Here is a 27345-nt window from a genome sequence, read left to right as displayed (position 1 = left end):
TTTATGTTCTCTTTTTGATTTATTTCTTGATTATATTGTAAACAGTTTGGTGTGTTTTTTTTGTGTTTTTTTTCAATTCACTGGGTGTAAAGGAGGGGAAAAGAAAGAAAAAAAAAACAAAAAGAAAAAATATATTGTGTCAACTCTGACATATTAATTGTATAATCGCAATATGAACAATGTCACAATAAAAAAAAGTATAACAAAAGATCTACTTTGCTATTTATTTATTTTATTTATCCATATGGATATACAAACTTTCATTCCAAGGGGTGACAAAGGCAGAGAACAGCATCGTCAGTCAGGTGAGGGTAAGCGTGTTGCATTTGAATGATCTACATTTCACTGCAGCATTTCATTTCACTGCCCCTCAAATAAATATTTTATAATCTGGAACTTACCTACAAGCACAAGATAAATCACCTATAGCTTTGGTAAAAAATGGCAAAGCATTTGTAGGAGCCAAATGTATTGATTCTTCAACCACTAGATGACGGTGTACACCAGTGGTGTAGGCGTGGTCACCTGTTAATATCACATGATATTTAAACCTCCCATGGGTTGTATCAAGAAGGGACAGGTGGAGGGAACATATAGTTCTTACCATAGAACCACTGCTTTTAAACTCTGTAAGTTACCCTATACATTTCATTAAATGAACAACAAAGCATTTTGAAACGGATATCACAATGTGGACATTGTTTATTTCAAACTATGCGTGAAGAACATCTTACCATCTTTCCCTAGCTTATAGGAAGGGCTCGGATATCGTTTGGAATTTAGTTTTCTCGTGCATTGGAAAGGACTGAGGAATTCTGTGAATGGAAAAGGTTTTGACTTGCGCATATGGCAGAGTGAGTGACTGTCTTACCGTCTTGAACTGAACAGAGTGTTTATGCTTGATAATGTGGAGAAATCTTCGAAGCTCTAAATGCTGGTGAGTGACCTTATTTGACCGATATTTATCACATTTTGGGATGATGATACGGGATGAAGTATGAAGTTTGAATTGCGGCCTGAGTTCGAATGATTGTGTTGTTCTGCAGTCAACAGTGCTTTGGGCTTGCTGCGTTCTGTTGTGTTGAAGTGGATCTCACTCTGTTCAGTATTATTATCTTCACTTTGTGGCTTGCTTATTGAACGCGCTTTGAAAGGAAACACGCTTATGTGCGCAATGAAACATTTGAAAAATGAATGATGATGAATTCAGGAATGCAAAGGATGATGCTGATGTTGTTGAAAGTAATTCAGTGCATAGCTATGCTGTCATTGAAAGAAATAGCCCTGTTGAAACAGAGACAAGAGTATGGAAAATCACTGACAAAGGCGTTTCATTGCTTTTGCAAATTCTTAATAGACCAATGTAAATCAAAAATTCACTCGAGCAAATAAAGTTGAACAAAGGGTCAACGATCTTCTTTCCGGAAAAGTTACCAAAGAAACAGTTTCTGATGTGCAAAATATTTAAAGAGTTTTGAAACACTGCAAATATGCCATTGAAACGCATAATTCATTGCTGAAACGGAGTATGAAGAGCAACAAAAGTGGCTTGTCAAAAAAAAAAAAAAAAAAAAAAAAAAAGTTTATCACTGATGTCAAACAATGGTTATCTGATGTTGAGGTTTTATATGATGATGGAATGTCTTTAATAGACACAAATATAAATTCTGATGACAGTACTGTATATCCAATGCTTCAAAGAGAGGATCTTGCTTTAAACCCTATTCCTAGTCTGGTTCTTTAAAGGATTCAAGCACTGCATCTGCTTGTCTCATTCAGCAAAAGCTGAAAAAGCAGCCTTTTTGTAATCTGTAGTCGCTTTAAAGAAATTGCATGTTCTTGAGGCCAAAGAGGAAGATCTCCAAAGACAAAAGAAGAAACTGCAGAGAGAAATTGAACAATTACAAATGGAATCAAAATAAGCTGCTGCTACTGCAAAAATGTCTATGTTGGAATCAAGTGAAGGAAGTGTTGAAGGAATGAATGCATATTAATTCATCTGCCCACGTCTGACCACCAGGGGCAGTATATCTCATTTTATTTTCATGTCCGGACATTATATTTAGATCTTTCCAAACCTCTCTAACGTTCTTTTGTTGTAATTTTCGTTCCATTTTTAACTTATAACTCTCTTTCCCCTCTCTAATTTTTACTTTTAATAACCTTAGTACTCTCTTTTGCTCATCCTTATCACCAACTAGAAAGGCCCTCTCTTTCTCGTTTAATAATACTTTTAACTCAGAGGTAACCCAAGGTTTGTTGTTTGAATAACATTTGATCTTTTTAGTAGGTACTGTGTTATCAAAACAAAAGTTTATATAATCTGTAATACACTCATTTAAGCTATCAATGTCTTCGTCATGTGATTTACACAGAACCTCCCAATCAGTTGTTTCAAAACAATCTGTTAATGCTTCATAGACTGAATCGGACCAAATCTTAACTGTTCTTATTACTGGTGGTTGCTTCCTCACAACTGGCAAATAAACAGACCTAATATAAACAAGATTTATTTAAGTTGTTGTCAGCTGGATCCGCGTCGTATCCAGACCAGATGGAGGACCTGCACCTAGACACGGCCACAACGCATGTTGTTGTCAGCCGGATCCAGGCCGTATCCAGTCCAGATAGAGGACCTGCGCCTAGACACGGCCACAACGCATGTTTTTGTCAGCCGGATCCGGCCCGTATACAGACCAGATGGAGGACCTGCACCTAGACACGACCACAACGCATCCCTGAAGTGTCAGCAGAGATTGTATCAACTAGACTCTCATCGAAGGCCTCATCGACACAACAGCCATCAGCACTGATCCTCAACAAACCCGTCTCCATACCGGTGTGATGACTCTGATCTTAACCCCCTGAGGTCGGCGGTATCGCTGGCGATACCAGCTCGCTTTTTTTTATCAGTGTAAAAGAAACTCATAAATACTCTGTTGACTTTGATTTTCCATAGGAGTTTCATACATCAATCGATTCTGTTAAATGTGTATTATTTTTGTGTATACTCACAATAAAAACAAAGTGTTGTGCTTTTTGCCAAAAATAAACGTGATGCGAGTTCTGCCTTCTCTCTGTCAGTGTAGTCCATTCTGAAACGCGTCCGAAAATGAACAATAACTCAGCGAATACTCAGTCAAACAGGCATACAGACACACAGGCATGAAGCTTGAATTCTCTTCTTTTAAATGAAGTAATTTATATAAAAAACAAATATTCTCATCTTGTGAAATCTGTATTAAAAGAGAGCGATTCCAGTCGAGCTCATTACAGCTGATTCAAATGTAATGTGACTCCGCCCACGGAGAGCGCACGCTATTCAAACGCAAATGGCTGAGGCAATCCGCGCAATCCTGTGAACGCCCCCATATCAGCTCGAGAAACACAAGTTTATTCAGATCATTACTTGTTTACACCGTCTCGCAGCGCTGTGAGGAATAATAATAATGGAAAATGTACCTCAGAAGTGCGGGTATATCGAGGAGCGAGCTGAGGAATACAGTAGTACGTTTTTTTCTTTCTCACGTGAATCGGGTTTCTGTTTATGAATGAATGAACGGCAGAGATGCGCGCTGTTTACCACAGCTCGCAAAAGACAGTTTAAATTTAAATCGCGTGTGTGAATGAATGATGATGTTTTAGCAAACTGTATTGCTATACTGAGATGAGTAAAAATCGACTGAAATATGTTGAAATAAAATGTAGGCTATTTGTATAAGCAACGTATTAAACTGCAAATTAACATTTATATGCCCTAATATTTCATAAAGACAACGTTACAGTTAGGCGAAATATGAAAGACAACATTTTGTTGACTAGATTTGGGTACAGTTTTTACTGTAGAATATACTGTAAGATTACACTTGAATTGTTGTAATTGTAACCTTTTTAATAAAAAAATATATTTACAAGGTAGATGTAAACAAACTATTAAAAGGTAAATATAATTTTTTTCTTTGTGTTTTATTAGTAACAAATTTGGGGAGAGGATAAATATTCCAAAACTGAAAATACAGTAATTACAGAGAATTAACTGTACAATTACTAGACATGTTTACCTTGGATATTATACAATTTGCAAGCGCAATGTGTGAAAATAAATAAATAAATAAATATATATATATATATATATATATATATATATATATATATATAAAATATTTGTGTATATACACACACACACATATATATATATATATATATATATATATATATATATATATATATATATATGTGTGTGTGTGTGTGTGTATGCATATATATATGTGTATGCATATATATGCATTTGTGTGTGTGTGTATATATATATATATATATATATATATATATATATATATATATATATATGTATATGTGTGTGTGTGTGTGTGTGTGTGTGTGTGTGTGTGTGTGTGTATGAAGAGTTCAGATGCAAAAGCCTCTAAATGCCATCTGAAATTTTCTTCTAGAATGATCAGTTTTATGAAGCTTGTATATTTAAGTTAGCTATAGGTGACACACCTGAATGAATGGCTCATTAAGTATGCAGAGGCATTGTCTCATCAGGTGTGAACTACTAAATATGCATGATCATTTACGCCCCATCCGCATATTGCCTTTCCAAACTAAAAGTGTTTTGCAAAACTTAAATCAATGTATCGTTTTATGTGAATGATTAGGCAGGATGATTTTCACATCATTTTGAAGAAAAAACTCTAGGCGACGACATCCAGTCAAAAGTCTTATTGACATATATTTAGTATGTGTTTTGTGGCCTTATTTCAGAAACTTTCATTTTTAGTTTTTTCAATAACCATGCATAAACATTATTCTCTCAAAAATGAAAACATGTACATACATGTGGCTCACATATCATGGTAGTCCTGTTTGTGCTAAATAGAGTGTAATTTTTTTTTGCCATTGATATGTTTATAAGCAACTGAAAAAAGCACAAATGTCAGGGCATGTCAGAACATCTCAAGGACCCCAAAAACACCCCAGACCCCAGAGGGTTAAACCAGATGGAACTGGATAATATTCTGATTGTTCCAAACCAATCCGACTTCTGACCTATAATGCTGCCTAAATCATAATCATACACTGTTCGTTCATTGGCCAGAGGAGAACTGCTTTTCTTCAGCTGGAACTGGGACTTTACTGAAGGTGGAGGAAATCATGAATAGCTCCAAGTACCAGTCAATTTTGACATAGAACCTTCTGAACAACACTCCAATGACAAAAACTAATGCAAATTTTAAAAGAAAGATTGCAAGATTAAGGTGTAAGTAGCTGGTTAATCTTATGGATTGTGGCATTTTTAAGTAATAGGCCCCAACGAACTGTGTTAACATAATCTTATCTGATTGTATAGTCTTAAAGTCTCAGGGTTCCCACAGGGATGTCTATTATCACCTCTGCTTATCTCTGTTTATACTAATGAACTTCAGTGTAACAGGGACGATCTGACTTTAATCAAATACGCTGATGACTTGGTTTTAATTTCTTGCCAAACAGACATAAATTGTTATTTTGAGTATATTAAAAGTCGTGTACAATGGTTTGATAACAGTCATCTAGAATTGAACATTGAGAAGACAAAGGAATTATTCTGTAGGAATCAAAATAAGACAGGTACGGCTGGCCTCCCAGATGAACAAGTTATTATACAAGGTGTAAAGGTAGAGCAAGTTTCAAATTTTAAATATATAGGTACAATTATTGATGATAAACTCTCCTTCCAGGAAAATGTGGACCATATACATAAGAAAACAAGACAGCGTTTAGGTCTACTCAGGAAGTTAAGAGATTTTAGTATTGATAGGAGGATCCTAACTATTGCTTACAGATCGAAGATTGAAAGTATTTTAACCTATAATATTGTTTTGTGGTATGGCAATTTAACAATGACACAGAAACATATATTAATATGCGTAATTAACTAAGCAAATTAGATCACAGGCCAAAAACAGAGTACATTGCAAGAGTTGTTTTCACATTTTATGGAGAAAAAGGCGATAGCAGTACAGTAGGGCTGGGCGATATATCGATATAAAAAATATATCGATATAGGGGAGCGCGGGGCACAACCTAACGCGGGGTTAGTTGTAACACGCTTGTTTTAAATACTTCCGCACATGCTTGGATGACGGAACTTTGTTTATTTACTAGTTGCCATATCAACACTATATAGAAAAAAAAAATCCGCCAAAATTATTTTCTTTTTGGAAGATATCCATAGACATTTATTAAACCATAGCAAAAGTAAATTTCTTACTTAAGTTAATTTTTCATCTCTATTTTTTGTGTTTATTTAAAATAAGACAAATCTGATATTATTTTAATCTCCAAGATGTTATTTAACAGTTGAGATAGTTCTTTAATGCTTCGCTAACTAGCAGAAGACACTAGCAGGGTTTAAATCGCAGTTGTGCAGGCGGGGCCATGTTGTAACACTGCGTTACAATGTGCCCCTATTAGAAATATGCTATTATATTCTATACTTTTATTAATTTTATTGAGAAAACGTGAGGAAAAGGTGAATAAAGACTGAGAGTCAATGTCCAGAAATGACTAATTATTTATTTGTTTGGAACTATGTTGTATAGCTGTGTTTTCATGTGTTCGTAGTCAAAACTCAAAAATGAGTTTCTATTTAATTATTAAAAATTGCCATTATTTTATATGAAAAAGTTTTTTAATTGTATTTTATTTAGAAAATATTTTAGTTTGTTTTGTATATTTTTTTTATTAGATCAGATAACATTTTAAGCTGCCATATGTCATGTTACAATGTGCCCCACACATGTTACAATGTACCCCACCTATGGGGCATGTTGTCACATTTCACTTCCATTCTTTCGGGCTATATCAAGAAAAAAGTATATACTGTATTAATAAAATAAAAACACATAATTGTACTAGACATGTGGGAAATTAATGTGGGGAAAAAATAAATACTCTGAACCATAAGTAGATTTGCACAAACTGAGAAAGTCAAAAAGCGTTAGGTTGTGCCCCGCTCTCCCCTATTTTTAAACGCGATATGGAATTAGACCATATCGCATATATTGATATATTTCAAATTTGCGCTGTGATCCTTGCTCAAGGCAACAGCTGACCTGGAGCTCTCTGCACTGCTCCCCGCGCCCCCGCCACCGCCCCTCCTTTTCCAGTTTGCGTGCGTGTTTAGAGCATGTATGTTATGAGAGGCGAATCATGACTACTTCAGAAAACCCAGCACAATAGGAACTACCAGGCAGTGACATAAGTGTACGCTGAAATAAAGTTTTTCACCTCAGAAAAACAGACTTTCTTGTCCTGTCAGCCGTTATGTGCTCGTAGCGCACACTCATCAATTGCACGCGCAAATGCGGCGGCGCGCGCTGTTCGCTGTGTATCACCTCACTATCGCCAAACTGCGAGCATGCAACGCCGTTAGGCTACGTTGTAAATTACACGAAATAAAAGTAATGCAGGTATGATTTTCATCCTATTCACCAGGAGCAGTTTCCATGTTTCATTAACAGTTATTGTTAATATTGTGTATTCAACCATGGTAACTGTCGTTTCCATATTAACCCCATGCCACTTTATTTTTCTTTGTGTTATTTTTTTATATTTTTTAAATGACTGTAGTGGCTCATACCAACATTGTATTAACAAAAACTAGTTTGGGACTGCTATTTAATAGCTTTAGCATAGGCCTAATGTTTATTTATTAGTACTAGTCTTTACTATTAGTCATATTCTTACAATTTATGTGTATGTTAAGTAAAGGGGGGCAGTACTTGTGTGTGTGTTAAAACGTGTTATACTTTGCCTATATATATATATTCAATGTAAATTCTGATAATCATAATTAATAGATCGCAATTACAATTCCAAGGGAATAATCGGCAATTGTGATTTTTGTCATAATCGTGCAGCCCTAAGGTGAAGAAACCTGTTTATTATTTATTCATTTGATTTTTCAAATGTTCACTGAAAGAGCCTGTTTCAATAAAACTACTTGTGATGTCATATTTGGCTTTGACTTTGACTGAACATTTGCTCTCACTTTGCAGAAAAAATATCGGGATATATATCGTATATCGATATTCAGCCTAAATATATCGGGATATGACTTTTGGTCCATATCGCCCAGCCCTACAGTACAGTATATTCAGACCAGACCCATCCCCTCCACTCCTGCTTTGAGGCCCTGGCTTTGGGGTGCAGGTTGCATATACCGTTGGCTAAAAAGAACATTTATAAAAGATAATTTGTTCCACTGACTGTTTTAAATCAAATCTTTAATTTAGGTAATTACAATAGGTATATGCACATATGTATACATAGGTATGTGTGCGTGCATTTATGCAGATATATATTGTATTCATTTGTTTTATGCATGTTTTTGATAGGGACAAATGTATGTCCCATGTGTTTAATTATGTGGTATATAATGTGGTTGTACAGTATTGTTGATGTACATTTTTTTGTAGTTGATGTATTTGTTTTTCATGCCAGCGTTAAAGATAGCCAGGAAATCCAGGAAATCTGAACAGACAATAAAGTCAAACAAACATGACAGCATGACAACGCTCCAGTGATAGCAAGACATTGCTCCAAAACACACACCTAAATCATCAAAAGAAAATGGCTTCAACAAAGAAAGATAAATAGTAATTGGAATGGCTCAGCCAGAGCCCAGACCTGAATCCTAAAGAAAATCTGTGGAGGGACCTGAACAGGCCCGTGCACAGGAGATGCCCTTCGCAATTTAACAAATCTGGAATGTTTTTGCAAAGAACAGTGGGAAAATATTCCCAAGTAAAGATGTGCCAAGCTGTTAGACATCTATCCAAACAGACTGAGTGCTGTAATAAATTCAAAAGCTAAGTATTTGTTCAGGGATGTGATACGGTTTTTTCCCTCTCTGAAATGTCACTTTGGTATTCAGTGGCAATGCCTAAGTGTGTAATTTTTTTAATTAAAGGTACATTAAGTTCTGATATTATTTATCTTGGTGTAATATTTTACATCACAAAAAACAGCTGCCTAAACAGGGGTGTGTAGACTTTTTATATCCAGTGTAAATATAGCAGTTTAACATTAAAACTTTAGTAACTTCCAAAAAACATCCTGTTAAGTCTGACGTTGTGAATCACTCTACTGTATGTGTCACTTACAGAGCAAGGACCAATCCAGAAGTTCTCCTGCTGCACATGCTTTACACTCTCATAAATTCCTTTGTTTCTCAGTACCTTAAAAAAGAGGGGAAAAAAGAATGGAATGGATAGTGGGCAACTAAATGTATAATAAACAGTTTTGTAATTGCTCACACTCTTATGCAGTAACACAATATCAGAGCAGGCCCCCACAGAAAGAGTTGCATAATGTCTGACATAACAGATGTAAAATGACTGTTACATAATTACATAATCTTCCTATAGCTTAGAGGTCTTCCTAACAAACTCTTTTTGTGATCTTACCAGCTGAGTAGTGGTATGCTGGGCAAAGCCCACAGGAGCAAATCCATATGTAATGCAGGCCAGCAGTGTTATGACAATATGCACAAAGGTGATCCAGTAGGTAAAATATGGCCTGACAAAGAAATAATTAATGATCACATCTTTCTCTGAATAGTTTAAAAGCAACATCTAAGGCTGAGAAGCTCCTGGTGATTTTGAGGAGCCTAATTGGGTTTTCTTACTCACCGATGACTGTGAAAATCTTCTAATTGTTTCTGTAATTGGCTGCTGAGGCTGCCTCTATAGTGTCGGTTTAGCCACTTCCCCACCACACCCATCCCATACTGACGCTTCTGCTTATTAAACGCAAAGTGCTTCACTTTAGAGGCAATTCGACCGCCACGATGAGAAGAGGCTTTCCCAGAGGATGTCACAGTTTTGGGGATATTTTTTTTTCCTCTAGAGAAAGAGTGAAATGGAAATGAATACTGAAGGAAAACTGAATAGGCTTTGTAAGGCAACGGATGTACTGTTATCATTTAAATTCTTAAAAACTTGTGCTTTTAACTTACAAGCTGGGGAATAATATTCCCTCGCCCAAAGAAACATTTGTCACAGGACAAGAAGCTGATAAAGGGGGTGACTCAAAAACATCATCTGCCATAGAATAAAGCTCCTCATGAACATCAACCTGTGAAAGAGAAGAACAGAGACATTCATTAAAACGTGTAAACATTATCTATCTATCTGTCTATCTATCTATAAAAGCACTCTTAAGGAAACCTTTTCATGTAACTTCACAATTCTATTGCCTTTGAAATATGGTTGACGTGTCTTGACAAAGGTACCGACAAGCATTTAGACAACATATCAAAATAAGTGTGACATAAAAAGGTTATTACATTTTTTTTAAATATACTTTAAGGTAAAACATTTAATTTATTACAAAGTGCAATTTTGCAATACATATTTGTGTTAATAAACAGTGAACTTGTACTCTCTTTGAGCAGACTTATGTAGCATTTTATTTTATTAAAATAATATTATCTGCAAGTGCAGTTTTCAAAACAAAATATAGGCTACTTATAAGATTTGAAGTACACTATGAGTGTACATTCAATACAATTAAGCACAGAGGAGAGGAAAAGATTGGAGACAAACCCAGATAAATATACGCACTTTGCTAAAAAAAACTGAATCAGAGGTGTCCACTGTATCCACAGTGTCTTCCTCGAGCCAACTGTGCCGAGCAAAACTCCTCCTCTGAAATCCACGTCCAGTTTGAGTGCCCTGTAGACCATGTCGACCCTACAGGACCAGAACATGTCAGGAGAGGACAGTACCACATGACACAACCTCTTTTATTCCAATATAATACAAGCAGACAAAAAAATAAATATAGCTGCAAGCAGCAATTAACGGGGTTCAAGCATCTAAGACCGTCATGCCAACTATGCTGTTGGGCTATAGGCAAACGAAATGTAGGCCTGAAACCATAAAATATCAATGATGGAGAATGTGCAAATGATATAAATCTATAGTACCAGTGCACGCTAATTCTTTGAAAAAAAATGTATGGTTTTAAAAATTTGTTTATCAGCCAATGCTGGATGATGTTAAAGATTAGATTAAAAAGATTTATTGTCCCTCTTGTGGACAACAGTGGTATTTAAGGCTTCATCTTCAGTTTAAATGTTTGATTGAATGTACTGTGAGCCCTCTGAGCATCAGAAATCCTTGAAACCTGGCACGTTTCTTCAAAATCAGTTGTTCTCCATATCTACACAGTTTTGTGAAGTTTCTACATTGTGCACACAATATATAGACATGTTACTCACAAAGGGACCAAACAGTAAGCTCAAACACAGGTGTTCCAAATTTGGTAAAGATATCTCATTCCATTGACGAGTTATAGCCATTTTAGTAAAATTGGCTCCACCCACTTCGAACAATTTGGCACCCCTTACCAACCGTGAATCGAAATTTCAACTTTTTTTTGATAATTATTGATATGCAGACTCCAGAGAACATTTCTGCACTGGTTTGATTCCGATCGGACGAAAAACCTAGGACTAGTTCACAAAAGTAGGTTTTTGACAAATTCAAAATGGCGAAATATCTGTCATGACGGAATTGAAATCGGAGATATACGTTTTGTCCTTCTTGACCCAAGGATTCCAATGATATAGGACACTTGTGTCTACGATTAACGGTCTAGGAGTTATGAGCAGTTTCACGTTTTTGATCGCTATAGCGCCACCTATGGACCGATTGGGCTGAGTCCGTGTATCTGAGTAGCGAGCAATAGTGCTACCATCTGGCCAAGTTTCAAGTCTCTAGGCCTTATGGTTTGGGCTGCACGATGCGTTTTATGGCGGAAAAATAATAATTAAAGCTGCAAGCAGCATTTATCGGGGTTCAAGCAGTTAAGGCCTTTAAGGCCTTTAAGCACAAAAGCATCAAAAGTTATTAAGTTTTATTTAGCAAGCATGTAACCACTGACATCACAGATGGAAAAGACCATGTTCTAGCATGATTTACCATGATATACCACATTCTAGCATGATTTACCATAGTTTATCATGGTTTACCAGGATTTACCCTGTTCTAGCATCGTTTACCATGATTTTATCTTAGTTTACCTTGATTTACCATGTTCTAGCATGATTTACCATGATATACCATAGGGGTGGGCGGTATGACCAAAATTCTGTTTCACGGTATGACTAATTTTATTTCACGGTAACGATATATTTCCCGATATAGTTATTTATGTAGTTATTCTCGAAAAATCAACAAAAAGGGCTTTGTATAAAAAAAAAACCCAAATACTTTAGAAATGAAAAGTACTTCACTTTTTTTGAATTTTCTTTTTCTTTTATTTGGTAAATTATTTATTTGGTAAACTATTTTTTATAGCTAAGTATAGTAAACAAAACACTCTCATCAACTTTTAGATTAACTGCCCCCAACTGGTTGATATTAAATACAACTCATAGCAATTCAACTTTAAATAAAGTGTTTCTGAATAATTTTTCAATCTCATGTTATTGCTTTACTTCATCAATCAGTTTATAATATCTGAATATTTTATATTGAACTATTCTATTCATAATAAATTAGCTTGTTTTGTTATTTTTGCGATATTTGGCAACCCCTCACCTAAAGCTTTAATCAAGAGTCAGCAGTGTCAAATTCATCAAGTTCATAAGTGACTAGGAGAACAGCAGTATGAAAACCGAACAGCAGCTACTGTTAGTGTTGACTAAGTAGTGTAAATTATACACATCTTGTAACTGCGTCATTATTTTACATAGCTTGGTGAACACCGACACGCCGCGCTCCCTCTCAGTGCGTGAGCACGCGCGCGTCTTTTGCATCAGTAAAATGCGATCGGTTAATTTGAGTGACAAGTTGTAATCACGCATTGAATCGAAGCAAGATTTTATCAGCTGTTTCAGTGGCCAATTGTTTGGAGTTAGAAATATATAACTCGTGCTGCATATTTAGTAATTTTGCCTCAGATACAGGATTATACATTTGCTTTAACAAGCAGGGTGTTCATTACCACGGCAACCGCTCGCGTGTCATACTGAATGCGAGTTTCGTGTTTAAAAAGTAACTATACATAAAGAGACAGAAAGATGCAGATAACTATACATTATTTAAGGTTCTTTCTATTCGTTACGATATTGATATATGAACTGTTGTTGTCAAGTAAGCTTTCCCCGTTGCGATCGTGCACTCCTCTAAACTGTTGCCTACGGGTTCTGCACTGCTCTAGTTGACTGCTGCGCCTTTTCCCCCCGAAAATATCAAGTTAACAACAACCCTTTAGAAAACGTAATTCCTTTGTGGATCCTCTCGATCTGCTTTCTCCATGTTTCTTTGACAAATCTCAGTGTCTCATGCATGCGAGTTAACCACGCCCACTTATTTACATGTCGCGGTATCACGTAATAAAAAAATCTGTTACGGTTGACATTTTCTACCGTGGTAACGATATATACCGTCATACCGCCCAGCCCTAATATACCACATTCTAACCTGATTTACCATAGTTTGACATGATTTACCATGGTTTACCATGATTTACCCTGTTCTAGCATAGTTTACCATGAATTTATCTTGATTTACCATGATATACCACATTCTAGCATGATTTACCATAGTTTATCATGATTTACCATGGTTTACCATGATTTACCCTGTTCTAGCATAGTTTACCATGATTGTATCTTAGTTTACCTTGATTTACCATGTTTTAGCATGATTTACCATGATATACCACATTCTAGCATGATTTACCATAGTTTATCATGATTTACCATGGTTTACCATGATTTACCCTGTTCTAGCATAGTTTACCATGAATTTATCTTAGTTTACCTTGATTTACCATGTTCTAGCATGATTTACCATGATATACCACATTCTAGCACAGAGTTCTCAAACCGGTTCCACGGAGGGCCTAGTGTATGCAGGTTTTTGGTCTTTCCCTTCAATTAGTGCCCAATTAAGACCTAGACTACCAGGTGAGGGGATATCTTAACCAATTAGTGACCTACTCAATCAGTTTGGTTCAAGGTAAAAGAGAAAACCTGCATACACTAGGCCCTCCGTGGAACCGGTTTGAGACCACTGTACCATGGTTTACCATGATTTACCCTGTTCTAGCATGATTTACCATGATATACCACGTTCTAGAATGATTTACCAGGATTCTAGCATGATTTACCTTGATACACCACATTCTAGTATTATTTACTATGATTTACCATGTTTCTAGCGTGATTTACCATGATTTACCACATTACTAGCAATTATGTGAAGTGTCAGTGCAAATGAAGTGATAAACACTGACAAAATATGATTTTGTTATAATAGTTATTGTTATATAAGTGATTTTTTAAGTGTCTAAATATGAATGATGCAAAATCACATGTGAAAAGACTTAATTAATAAGTAGAATGACCAGCAGAGGGCAGTAGAAGACCACTTATTGGCTCAGTTTCACTTTAAACCATGATTTTCACCAGTTTTCTGCACTAAAGCAAACCAGTTTTTCCATGTTAACTTAATAATGCATGCTTACACACACACACACACACACACACACACAAAGACAAATGTTGTTGTTGTTGTTGATGTTGTTGTTGATGTTGTTGTTGTTGTTGTTGTTGTTGTTGTTGTTTCAATGCTATTGGGATATGTCATTATGAAAATATATTTGAATGGTCTATAAACATTTCACAAAGTCTTTGTAAGCTATTAATCAGATTCAGAATTTATCCAGAAACCTACGACTACACCAACATAATGTGTGTGTGTAGTCGTAGGTTTCTGGATAAATTCTGAATTTATCTGACATTTGAACTATATGATGTGATCAAACTGTCAATACTAATACTTAAACAGATGGATTTTGACTAAATGTAATTGTAAATGTTAAAATAGTGATTTTATAAAGTCTAAATATAAATTATAGAACAATATGACAAAATTACTATTTTAAACAGCAGGGGGCAGTAAAATACCACTTATTGGCTTAATATGCCATTATATTCATATCATTTTCACCTTTTTAACTGTTATAGAGGCAAATTTTGTCCGATCTGAATTTTCATGCATGTTCAGAGTGATATTTCACATGTTCTGACTTGTTTTTAAGAAGGTCTGAGCATTCATTAAAGAGATATAGGCTTTCGGGGACACTTAGTAAAGGCCACATTTTGAAGTGAACCTATTATAGCTATCCAAATTAAGTAGTTCAACTTTTTCTGACAATTATTGATCTAGTGAGTACAGAGAACTATATTGCACTAGTTTTGAACATTATGATATGAAAATTATATGATCATAGATGGAAAAGACCATTTACAGCCAATACAGGCAGTTTACCATAGGAAATATATGGTTTTAAAGCCTTTTAACTGTTATAGCGCCACCTTTGGTCCGATCTCCATACAATTATGCATGCTTGTTAATGATGTTATGTCACATATGCTCACTAATTTTTGTGAAGTTCTGAGTTTTCATTTAGGATTTATAGGCTTTTTAGTGTATTTTGCCATGCTCATTTTATAAATGACCCTATTACAGCCATCGAAATGCAAAAGTTCAAATTTTTTTTGATAATTATTTATCTAGAGAGTCCAGAGAATTGTCCTAGACTGGTTTGGTTCCGATCGGGCCAAAAACCAGGGACTAGTTCGCAAAAGTAGGTTTCGGACAAAATTCGACATAGCGGAAAATTTTTCCTGCCTAAATCGAATTTGGAGATAGCCATTTTGTCCGCCTTGAGCCAGGGATCACAGTGGTGTAAGGCACTTGAGGTCAAACGGCCTAAGAGTTATGAGCGGTTCTGTACTTTTGGTTGCTATAGCGCCACCTATGGGCCAATCGGGGTCATACTCTGATAGATTGTTGAGGCCTACCATCTGGCCAGGTTTCACGTCTCTAGGCCTTACGGTTTGGCCTGCACGATGCGTTTTACGAATCCTTACAATTACAATAGGGTTTCAGCATTTCATGCTTGAACCCCTAATAATTAAAGCTGCAAGCAGCATTTATCGGGGTTCAAGCAATTAAGGCCTTTAAGGCATTTAAGCACAAAAGCATCAAAAGTTAAGTTTTATTTAGCAAGCATGTAACCAATGACATAATAGATGGAAAAGACCATTTATAGCCAATACAGGCAATGTACCATAGGAAATATATGGTTTTAAAGCTTTTTAACAGTTATAGCGCCACCTATGGTCCGATCTCCATAAAATTTGGCATGCTTGTTAATGATGTTATTTCACATATGCTCACTAATTTTTGTGAAGTTCTGAGTTTTCATTTAGGATTAATAGGCTTTTGAGTGCATTTTGCCACGCCCCTTTTCTATTTGACCCTATTATAGCCATGGGAAAAATGCAAAAGTTCAACTTTTTTTTTGATAATTATTGATCTAGATAGTCCAGAGAATTGCCCTAGACTGGTCTGGTTCCGATCGGGCGAAAAACCTAGGACTAGTTCGCAAAAGTAGGTTTTTAGCATATTCATGAATATTTAATGAACTATTTGATTGACAGCAATGGTTCTTGAGGCAAAGTTGTTCAGCATGAGCGGATCTATCAAATGATATGCATATTTTGTGGATGAGTGTAACACCACGTGATTACAGAGCCATAAAACCTGTTAGCGCCAACTAGTGGCCGATTTCTTTCAAAATTTTTACAGACCTCTAGCCCATGAGTCGAACATGGCCCTAGCACTTTGTGCTTGAACCCCTAATCAGTACAATTACAATAGGGTTTCAGCACTTCGTGCTTGAACCCCTAAAAATCCTTACAATTACAATAGGTGTTCAGCACTTCGTGCTTGAACCCCTAAAAATCCTAACAATTACAATAGGTGTTCAGCACTTCGTGCTTGAACCCCTAATAATAAAAATCCTAACAATTACAATAGGTGTTCAGCACTTCGTGCTTGAACCCCTAATACTAAAAATCCTAACAATTACAATAGGTGTTCAGCACTTGTGGTTGAACCGCTAATAATAATAATATTTGAGCTCAGCCATTTAGCCATAATAGGACTGGACAATTCATTTATAATGATCAAAGAGGTATAGTATATACTCATTACTATAATTTATCATAATCATGCAGGTGATAATTCACCTTAAAATGAAAATTAAGTCATCATTTACTCGCTCTGGTTTTGTTCCAATGTAGTATTGTCTTTCTTTCCTTTTTGGATCACAAAAGGAGAATTAAAAAAAAGAAATGTCCCACTCACGCTCAACCATATAATGGCAGTGAAAAGTGACCAGCATCAAGCTTTTTAAAAAAAGACTCAAAAGACGCACAGAATGATTCCATGTGATGCATGCCAAATATTCCAAGTGTTGTGAAAAATAAAATGAAATGTATTAATGTATTATTTAATGTATTTAACGAAAATCCTGATCTTGGCCAATGGTATTCTATGCACAGCTACACGACGTGCGTGTTCGTGAGACTCTATTAGCGCCGCAGTTCACTCCGCCTCGCCCAGAAAAAGCCCAAATGTAATGTGAATAAAAGCCTAAATTAAATCTGTTCATCATATAAAGCTATCATGTCTCTTCAGAACCAAGAGACTAAACCACTCAATTCATATGGATTCGTTTTAATCTCATTAAGAACTTTTTGAAACATCAAAGTGGTAGTTGCATGGACTGTCAATGAAGGGACAGAAATCTCTCAGATTTCATTAAAATATCTTCATTTGTGTTTCGAAGATGAACAAAGGTTTGGTTTGAAATTGCATGAGGGTGAGTAAATTATGTCAGAATTTTCATTTTTGGGTGAACTAACCCTTTAAATGTATACACATACAAGTACCTTACCTGGAGGTGAATGCTAACATGCAAAAAAATCTTAATTCACTAATTAAACACTAATTAAATCTTAAATACTAAATTATAAATATCTACAGAGGTGTTATGTAAAGACTTTCCATGGTGACAAACACACCTTAAGAAGGTTGGACGCAGCACGGAGGCTCATACGAGCCACAGATTCTCTTTTTCTCCTCGGCAAGCGTGTGTAACCAGAGCGCTGGCTGGTGAACGAGCAGAGAGAGGTCACACCTGGGGTCCAAGGAGAATATGCTGTATGAGGTGTCCTCGGTTGCTCAGACTCTTCATAACGGAACTGCCGCCCACGAGCCAAAGGATCCACAATCTTAAGAGCAACGGAGAAAAAGACAGACAATGATTATGTAGTGATGGCAATACAATTAAAATACACACATATAACTGACCAAATGTCCTAAATATCTTATTAAAGGATTCATAGCTACATAGAAACTTGAGCATCCATAAACCAAATATATATATCAATTAGTGCTGAACAGTTACTAGCCATGAATATAAATATAAAATACAAGGCAGAGAAGCCTAGCCCCAGCTGTAAAATGTAGGCAGCACAGAATACCTAAGGAGCAGTCCACACAGGACATGGTCTTGCATTTAAAAACAGCGAGATGGAGTGCATGGGAATGGAACAGAACATAGACCAAAAAAAGTTGAAAGGTTCTCAACATGTTATTTATATCACAAAAAATACATAAAAAAACACAGCGAAACATAACATCGACCTAAGACACCCCATCTAAACAAAAAAAAAAAAACAACAACAACAAAAAACTGTGCAGACTGAATGCAAAAATATGTCCTGAATGAGCTAGGAATATGCGCTTTGACTATTTTCACTCATCTTTAAACTGAAATTTTTAACAGTCGACTAGTCTAAACGTAAGAAACAGCCAGAAGACAGTCAAAAACATTCTGTTTTAGCCAATAATTTGGGGTATAATGGATAAAAAAACTCACAGTTCGTATTAGGAATGTAACGTATAAAATTTTCATGTCACAATAATTGCTGAAGCTTTTATGACGGTATATACGGTATTAACACAATATTCAATAAGTTGCAAAAAATTTTGTCATCCTACAACAGATTTAATAACCTTTTTCTTATAACAAAAAGAACTCTGAACATTTAAATACAATACAATAATGCACAATGATTGTAAGATTAAAGTGCAAAAGAATTATCAAGAACAATAGGTAATGGAAGATGTTTTGGGTTGAGGGTGCAGAAAGGTATATAAAGTATACAAAGAAATAATATAATATAAGTGAATATAATTATAATAATAATAATAAATATAGCTGCAAGCAGCCATTACCGGGGCCAAGCAGAATAAGACGACAAGACATGTCGAAATGTCTGAAAGTGTCAGACCAACTGCAACAATGAGCATTTAAAGACATTTAAAGGAGGATTTTAGGCAAAATGCCTGAAAAATCATAGAAACAATAATTAAAAATATGATTCAATGGATTATCACTTTCGACCTATAGGTGGCGCAGTTACAAAACTGATGTGATGTGGTCAGAGTTAAGTGACAATGAGACATACAAAGTTTGGTGTCAATATGTCAAGGCATTGCAGAGATAAAGCCTGAATAGTCCTTTTGGCATCATGCCTCAACTTTGATGCTGCGGTATACGAAAACTGTTTTGTCAATCGACACGAAATCCATAACTTTGAGTCGGCACGGTCTGGAGATGATACGATTCGATTTTGGTGAAAATCGGACAAATGGTCTAGGAGGAGTTCGAAAAAGTAGGTTTTGAATGAAAATCAAGATGGCGGACAGGAAGTTCGGCCAAATAAGGGAAACTTGGTATCTATGTTCTCAGCTTGACCCAAAGAATCTATAAAGACCAGTTGCATTACAATAGGCCAATTCATTCAAAAGTTATTAGCAGTTTTGGGAATTTTGTTATAACTTTTGACCACTAGGTGGCGCTGTCTCGAAATATTTTGGGTACCTTCAGGGGATGGTGCTGATGGCACATTCTGAGTTTTGTAATATTACACTAATGCATTTGTTTAGTATAGCATTTTATTTCACAAAACTGTATTGAAGTCAATGGGAATTTCATGTTTTGTTCTATTATATCGCCACCAAGAGGCTCAGTCCCACCATTTTTTTTATGTGTCCTCAGAGTGAGCCCATGCATATTTGTGTCGATTTTGGTGAAAATATCTCAATTCGCTTCGGAGTTATAGACATTTATATGAAAAAACACGTAAAAAATGACTGACACATGACTTTGATTGGATTTTACTACCCCTTACTATCAATATTTTCGCATTTGGGCATTGGCATATAGCTATCGACCTATGTTTCCAAACTTCTGAAGGTGGTTTCGTCTCGATCGGACAAGCGGTTTCAAAGATATAGCCAAATGTTTTTTAAGCGCTAAATCACAACGCTACACAAACCATAAGGCGAAACCTAACATGTTTGGTATCGTTGGACTCGGCAACGATTCAGGAGTCTAAAGAGATGAGTCCTGTGAAAATAAGTTGACCACACCCAAAGGTATAAGCATTTGGAAGCATTTGGGGAAAAAAATTCACCACTAGATGGCACTGTTTCGAAACTTCTCAGGCTCTTTCAGGACATCGTGCTGATGACACATACCGAGTTTCGTAACGATACGTTCATGCATTCCTAAAATACAGCATTTTAGCACATAATTCAAAATGGCCGACAGCCAAAATGGCTGATCTGGGAAAATTGGATATCAGTCGACTCAGCATGATGCCCTGAATCTAACAAGACCACTTTTATGATTTTTGGACAAACCATTCAGAAGTTATAAGCAAAAACAGCCATTTTTCATATCTCCGGACCAGTAGGTGGCACTGTGCCGAAACGCAGCATGTAGGCTCAGGTCATGCTTGTGATGATATGTGCTTAGTTTGGTCTGAATACGATAAAGTGTTGCAGAGATACAGGCTTGTGTCTGTTTTCGCAAGCGCTACATAAAATTTGTTTGCGCGGTATTCGAGAACGGTTTGACGAATCAACACGAATTGCATAACTTTTTGTCGGCATGGTCTGAAGATGATCTGATTGAATTTTCGTGGAAATTGGAGCAACGGCCTAGGAGAAGTTCGAAAAAGTAGGTTTTTTGAAAAATTCAAAATGGCGGAAAAATTATAATGACGGAAAATGACGTCATATGGTGCAATCGAATCGTCATGAGCTCAGCATGTAGCCTCAGGTCATGCTTGTGATGACATGTACCAAGATTGGTCTGAATACGATAAACCGTTGCGGAGATACAGCCTTACGACTGTTTTTGCAGGCGCTACGTAAAATTTGTTCGAGCGTTTATCGAAAACCGTTTGACAAATCAATTTGAATTCCATAACTTTTGGTCAGCACTGCCTGAAGATGATCTGGTTCAATTTTTGTGCAAATCGGACAAACCGTCTAGGACGAGTTCGAAAAAGTAGCTTTTTAGATAAATTCAAAATGGCGGCCATATTTTAATGACGGAAAATGACGTCATAGGGTGCAATCGAATCGGCATGAGCTCAGGAATCAGAGGAAAAAAGAATTTTGTTGATTGGCCTTACGGTTCAAAAGTTATTAACAAAATAAAAGTGAATCTTTGGACAGGTGGTGGCGCTAGAGGGAATGACTAAGAAACACCAAAATTGGTGTATTTAATGTTGGAACTGTCCTCTATCAGAATGTCAAACCAAAACAACTTTCCCGCAATCGGTTCTATGGGCTGCCATAGACTCCAAGAGCGGAAGAAGAAGAAGAAGAATAATAAATATAGCTGCAAGCAGCAATTACCGGGGCCAAGCAGAATAAGACGACAAGACATGCCAACATGTCTGAAAGTGTCAGACCAACTGCAACAATGAGCAATTAAAGACATTTAAAGAGGATTTTAGACGAAATGGCTGAAAAATCATAGAAACAGTAATTAAAAATATGATTTAATTGATTATCACTTTTGACAAATAGGTGGCACAGTTACAAAACTGATGTGATGTGGTCAGAGTGAGGAGACAATGACACATACAAAGTTTGGTGTCAATATGTCAAGGCATTGCAGAGATAAAGCCTGAATAGTGCTTTTATCATCATGCCTCAAATTTGCTGCTGCGCTATACGAAAACGGTTTCGTCAATCGACACGAAATCCATAACTTTTAGTCGGCACGGTCTGGAGATGATACGATTCGATTTTGGTGAAAATCGGACAAACGGTCTAGGAGGAGTTCGAAAAAGTAGGTTTTGAATGAAAATCAAGATGGCGTACAGGAAGTTAGGCCAAATAAGGTAAACTTGGTATCTATGTTCTCAGCTTGACCCAAGGAATCTACTAAGATGAGTTGCATTACAATAGGCCAATTTATTCAAAAGTTATTAGCAGTTTTGGAAATTTTGTTATAACTTTTGACCACTAGGTGGCACTGTTTCTAAATATGTTGGGTACCTTCAGGGGATGGTGCAGATGGCACAATCTGAGTTTTGTAATATTACACCAATGCATTTGTTTAGTATAGCATTTTATTTCACAAAACTGTATTGAAGTCAATGGGAATTTCATGTTTTGTTCTATTATAGCGCCACCAAGAGGCTCAGTCCAACCATTTTTTTTATATGTCCTCAGAGTGAGCCCATACATATGTGTGTCGATTTTGGTGAAAATATCTCAATTCGCTTCGGAGTTATAGACATTTATATGAAAAAACACGAAAAAAATGACTGACACATGACTTTGATTGGAAATTAGTACCCCTAAACATCAATATTTTCGCATTTGGGCATTGGCGTATAGCTATCGACCTATGTTTCCAAACTTCTGACGGTGGTTTCGTCTCGATCGGACTAGCGGTTTCAAAGATATAGCCAAATGTTTTTTAAGCGCTAAATCACAACGCTACACAAACCGTAAGGCGAAACCTAGCATGTTTGGTATCGTAGGACTCGGCAACGATTCAGGAGTCTAAAAAGATGAGATTTGTGAAAATAAGTCGACCACACCCAAAGTTATAAGCATTTGAAAAAAAAAATTCACCACTAGGTGGCGCTGTTTCGAAACTTCTCAGGCTCATTCAGGGCATTGTGCTGATGACCCATACCACGTTTCGTGACAATCCGTTCATGCGTTCATAAAATACAACATTTTAGCACAAAATTCAAAATGGCCGACAGCCAAAATGACCGATATGGTCAAATTGGATATCAGTCGACTCGGCATGTTGCCCTGAATCTAACGAGACCAATTTTTTTGATTTTTTGACAAACTGTTCAGAAGTTATAAGCAAAAATAGCCATTTTACATATCTCCGGACCAGTAGGTGGCGCTGCGCCGAAACACAGCATGTAGCCTCAGGTCATGCTTGTGAGTACAAGTACCAAGTTTGGTCTGAATACGATAAACCGTTGCGGAGATACGGCCTTACGACTGTTTTTGCTAGCGCTACGTAAAATGTATTCGTGCGTTTATCGAAAACGGTTTGACGAATCAATTTGAATTCCATAACTTTTTGTCAGCACTACCTGAAGATGATCTGGTTCAATTTTCGTGCAAATCGGACAAACCGTCTAGGACGAGTTCGAAAAAGTATCTTTTTTTGAAAATTCAAGATGGCGGCCATATTTTTATGACGGAAAATTACGTCATAGGGTGCAATCGAATCGGCATGAGCTCAGGAATCAGAGGAAAAAATATTTTTGTTGATTGGCCTTACGGTTCAAAAGTTATTATCAAAATAAAAGTGAAACTTTGGACAGGTGGTGGCGCTAGAGGGAATGACTTAGAAACACCAAAATTGGTGTATTTAATGCTGGGACTGTCCTCTATCAGAATGTCAAACCAAAACAACTTTCCCGCAATCGGTTCTATGGGCTGCCATAGACTCCAAGAGCGGAAGAAGAAGAAGAAGAATAAATATAGCTGCAAGCAGCAATTATCGGGGCCAAGCGCAAGCAGATGACAGGATATGCCAAAATGGCTGAAGGTGTCAGACCAACTGCAACAATGAGCAATTAAAGACATTTAGAGAGGATTTTAGGCGAAATGGCTGAAAAATCATATAAAAAGTAATTCAGAATATGATTTAATGGATTATCACTTTCGACCAATAGGTGGAGCAGTTACAAAACTGATGTGATGTGGTCAGAGTGAAGTGACAATGACATATACAAAGTTTGGTGTCAATATTTCAAGGGATTTCAGAGATAAAGCCTGAATAGTGCTTTTGGCATCATGCCTCAACTTTGCTGCTGCGCTATACGAAAACGGTTCCGTCTATCGACACGAAATCCATAACTTTTAGTCGGCACAGTCTGGAGATGATACGATTCGATTTTGGTGAAAATCGGACAAACGTCTAGGAGGAGTTCGAAAAAGTAGGTTTTGACTGAAAATCAAGATGGCGGACAGGAAGTTTGGCCAAATAAGGAAAACTTGGTATCTATGTTCTCGGCGTGAGCCAGGGAATCTATTAAGACCAGTGGCATTTCAATAGCCAGATGTATTCAAAAGTTATTAGCCTTTTTGGAAATTTTGTTATAACTTTTGACCACTAGGTGGCACTGTCTCGAAATATTTTGGGTACCTTCAGGGGATGGTGTTCATGGCACATTCTGAGTTTCGTAATATTAAACCAATGCATTTGTTTAGTATAGCATTTTATTTCACAAAACTGTATTGAAGTCAATGGGAATTTCATGTTTTGTTGTGTTATAGCGCCACCAAGAGGCTCAGTCACACCATTTTTTTTATGTGTCCTCAGAGTGAGCCCATACATATGTGTGTCGATTTTGGTGAAAATATCTCAATTCTCTTCAGAGTTATAGACATTTATATGAAAAAACACGTAAAAAATGACTGACACATGACTTTGATTGGAATTTACTACCCCTAAACAGCAATATTTTCGCATTTGGGCATTGGCGTATAGCTATCGACCTATGTTTCCAAACTTCTGACGGTGGTTTCGTCTCGATCGGACTAGCGGTTTCGAAGATATAGCCAAATGTTTTTTAAGCGCTAAATCACAACGCTACACAAACCGTAAGGCGAAACCTAGCATGTTTGGTATCGTGGGACTTGGCAACGATTCAGGACTCTAATGAGATGAGTCTCGTGAAAATAAGTCGACCACACCCAAAGTTATAAGCATTTGGAAGCATTTGGGGAAAAAAATTCACCACTAGGTGGCACTGTTTCGAAACTTCTCAGGCTCCTTCAGGGCATCGTGCTGATGATCCATTCCGAGTTTTGTAACGATACGTTCACGCGTTCATAAAATACAGCATTTTAGCACATAATTCAAAATGGCCGACAGCCAAAATGGCTGATCTGGGAAAATTGGATATCAGTCGACTCGGCATGTTGCCCTGAATCTAACGAGACTGATTTTATGATTTTTGGACAAACCATTCAGAAGTTATAAGCAAAAACATCCATTTGTCATATCTCCGGACCAGTAGGTGGCGCTGCGCCGAAACGCAGCATGTAGCCTCAGGTCATGCTTGTGATGACATGTACCAAGATTGGTCTGAATCTGATAAAGCGTTGCGGAGATACAGCCTTATGTCTGTTTTCGCAAGCGCTACGTAAAATTTCTTCGTGGGTTTATCGAAAACGGTTAAGAGAATCAACTTGAATTCCATAACTTTTTGTCGGCATGGTCTGGAGATGATCTGGTTCAAATTTCGTGAAAATCGGAGTAACGGCCTAGGAGGAGTTCGAAAAAGTAGGTTTTTCGGAAAATTCAAAATGGCGGAAAAATTTTCATGACGGAAAATGACGTCATAGGGTGCAATCGAATCGGCTTGAGCTAAGGAATCAGAGAAAAAAATAATTTTGTTTCTAGCCCATGTGGTTCAAAAGTTATTAGCATAAACATGAGTGCAACTTTGGACAGTTGGTGGCGCTAGAGGTAATGACTTGGAGACTCCAAATTTGCTATGCTGATAGGTCAGACCCTCCTCTATCAGTGTGCCAAATTTCATAACTTTCCCGCAAGCGGTTCTATGGGCTGCCATAGACTCCCAGTCGGAAAAATGAAGAATAATAATAAATATAGCTGCAAGCAGCAATTACCGGGGCCAAGCAGAATAAGACGACAAGACATGCCAACATTGCTGAAAGTGTCAGATCAACTGCAACAATTAGCAATTAAAGACATTTAAAGAAGATTTTAGGCGAAATGCCTGAAAAATCATATAAACAGTAATTAAAAATATGATTTAATGGATTATCACTTTCGACCAATAGGTGGCGCAGTTACAAAACTGATGTGATGTGGTCAGAGTGAAGTGACAATGACACATACAAAGTTTGGTGTCAATATGTCAAGGCATTGCAGAGATAAAGCCTGAATAATGCTTTTAGCATCATGCCTCAACTTTGCTGCTGCGCTATACGAAAACGGTTTCGTCAATCGACACGAAATCCATAACTTTCAGTCGGCACAGTCTGGAGATGATATGATTCGATTTTGGTGAAAATCGGACAATCGGTGTAGGAGGAGTTCGAAAAAGTAGGTTTTGAATGAAAATAGCATTTTATTTCACAAAACTCTATTGAAGTCAATGGGAATTTCATGTTTTGTTCTATTATAGCGCCACCAAGAGGCTCAGTCCCACAATTTTTTTTACGTGTCCTCAGAGTGAGCCCATACATATGTGTGTCAGTTTTGGTGAAAATATCTCAATTCGCTTCAGAGTTATAGGCATTTATATGAAAAAACACGTAAAAAATGACTGACACATGACTTTGTTTGGAATTTACTACCCCTAAACATCAATATTTTCGCATTTGGGCATTGGCGTATAGCTATCGACCTATGTTTCCAAACTTCTGACGGTGGTTTCGTCTCGATCGGACTAGCGGTTTCGAAGATATAGCCAAATGTTTTTTAAGCGCTAAATCACAACGCTACACAAACCGTAAGGCGAAACCTAGCATGTTTGGTATCATAGGACTCGGCAATGATTCAGGAGTCTAAAAAGATGAGTTTCGTGAAAATAAGTTGACCACACCCAAAGTTATAAGCATTTGAAAAAAAAAATCACCACTAGGTGGCGCTGTTTCGAAACTTCTCACGCTCCTTCAGGACATCGGGCTGATGACCCATACCAAGTTCCGTAACAATCCGTTCATGTGTTCTTAAAATACAGCATTTTAGCACAAAATTCAAAATGGCCGACAGCCAAAATGGCCGATATGGTAATATTGGATATCAGTGGACTCGGCATGTTACCCTGAATCTAACGAGACCAATTTTATGATTTTTGGACAAACTGTTCAGAAGTTATAAGCAAAAATAGCCATTTTTCATATCTCCGGACCAGTAGGTGGCGCTGCGCCGAAACACAGCATGTAGCCTCAGGTCATGCTTGTGATGACATGTAACAAATTTGGTCTGAATCTGATAAAGCGTTGCGGAGATACGGCTTTACATCTGTTTTCGCAAGCGCTACGTAAAATTTATTCGTGGGTTTATCGAAAACTGTTAAGCGAATCAACTTGAATT

General features: G+C 36.9%; 1 protein-coding gene across 4 annotated transcripts in view; it reads right to left on the bottom strand.

Annotated features, from left to right (window-relative positions):
• The window catches only part of LOC307165198 (inactive rhomboid protein 2-like), a 211471-nt gene that overhangs the window by 84168 nt on the left and 99958 nt on the right, over positions 1-27345 (bottom strand). For all 4 annotated transcript variants that reach the window (XM_079882586.1, XM_079882585.1, XM_079882587.1 and 1 more), the window contains 6 exons: positions 17942-18151; positions 10614-10742; positions 10007-10125; positions 9681-9893; positions 9456-9567; positions 9153-9227 (listed from right to left, as the gene is read on the bottom strand). In XM_079882586.1, the coding sequence (XP_079738712.1) occupies positions 9153-9227; positions 9456-9567; positions 9681-9893; positions 10007-10125; positions 10614-10742; positions 17942-18151 (858 nt within the window). The remainder of the gene's footprint in view (positions 1-9152; positions 9228-9455; positions 9568-9680; positions 9894-10006; positions 10126-10613; positions 10743-17941; positions 18152-27345) is intronic.

This window comes from Squalius cephalus, assembly GCF_949319135.1.
Source record: "Squalius cephalus genome assembly, chromosome: 10".
NCBI lineage: Eukaryota > Metazoa > Chordata > Actinopteri > Cypriniformes > Leuciscidae > Squalius > Squalius cephalus.
This window is presented reverse-complemented; position numbering and strand designations above follow the sequence as displayed.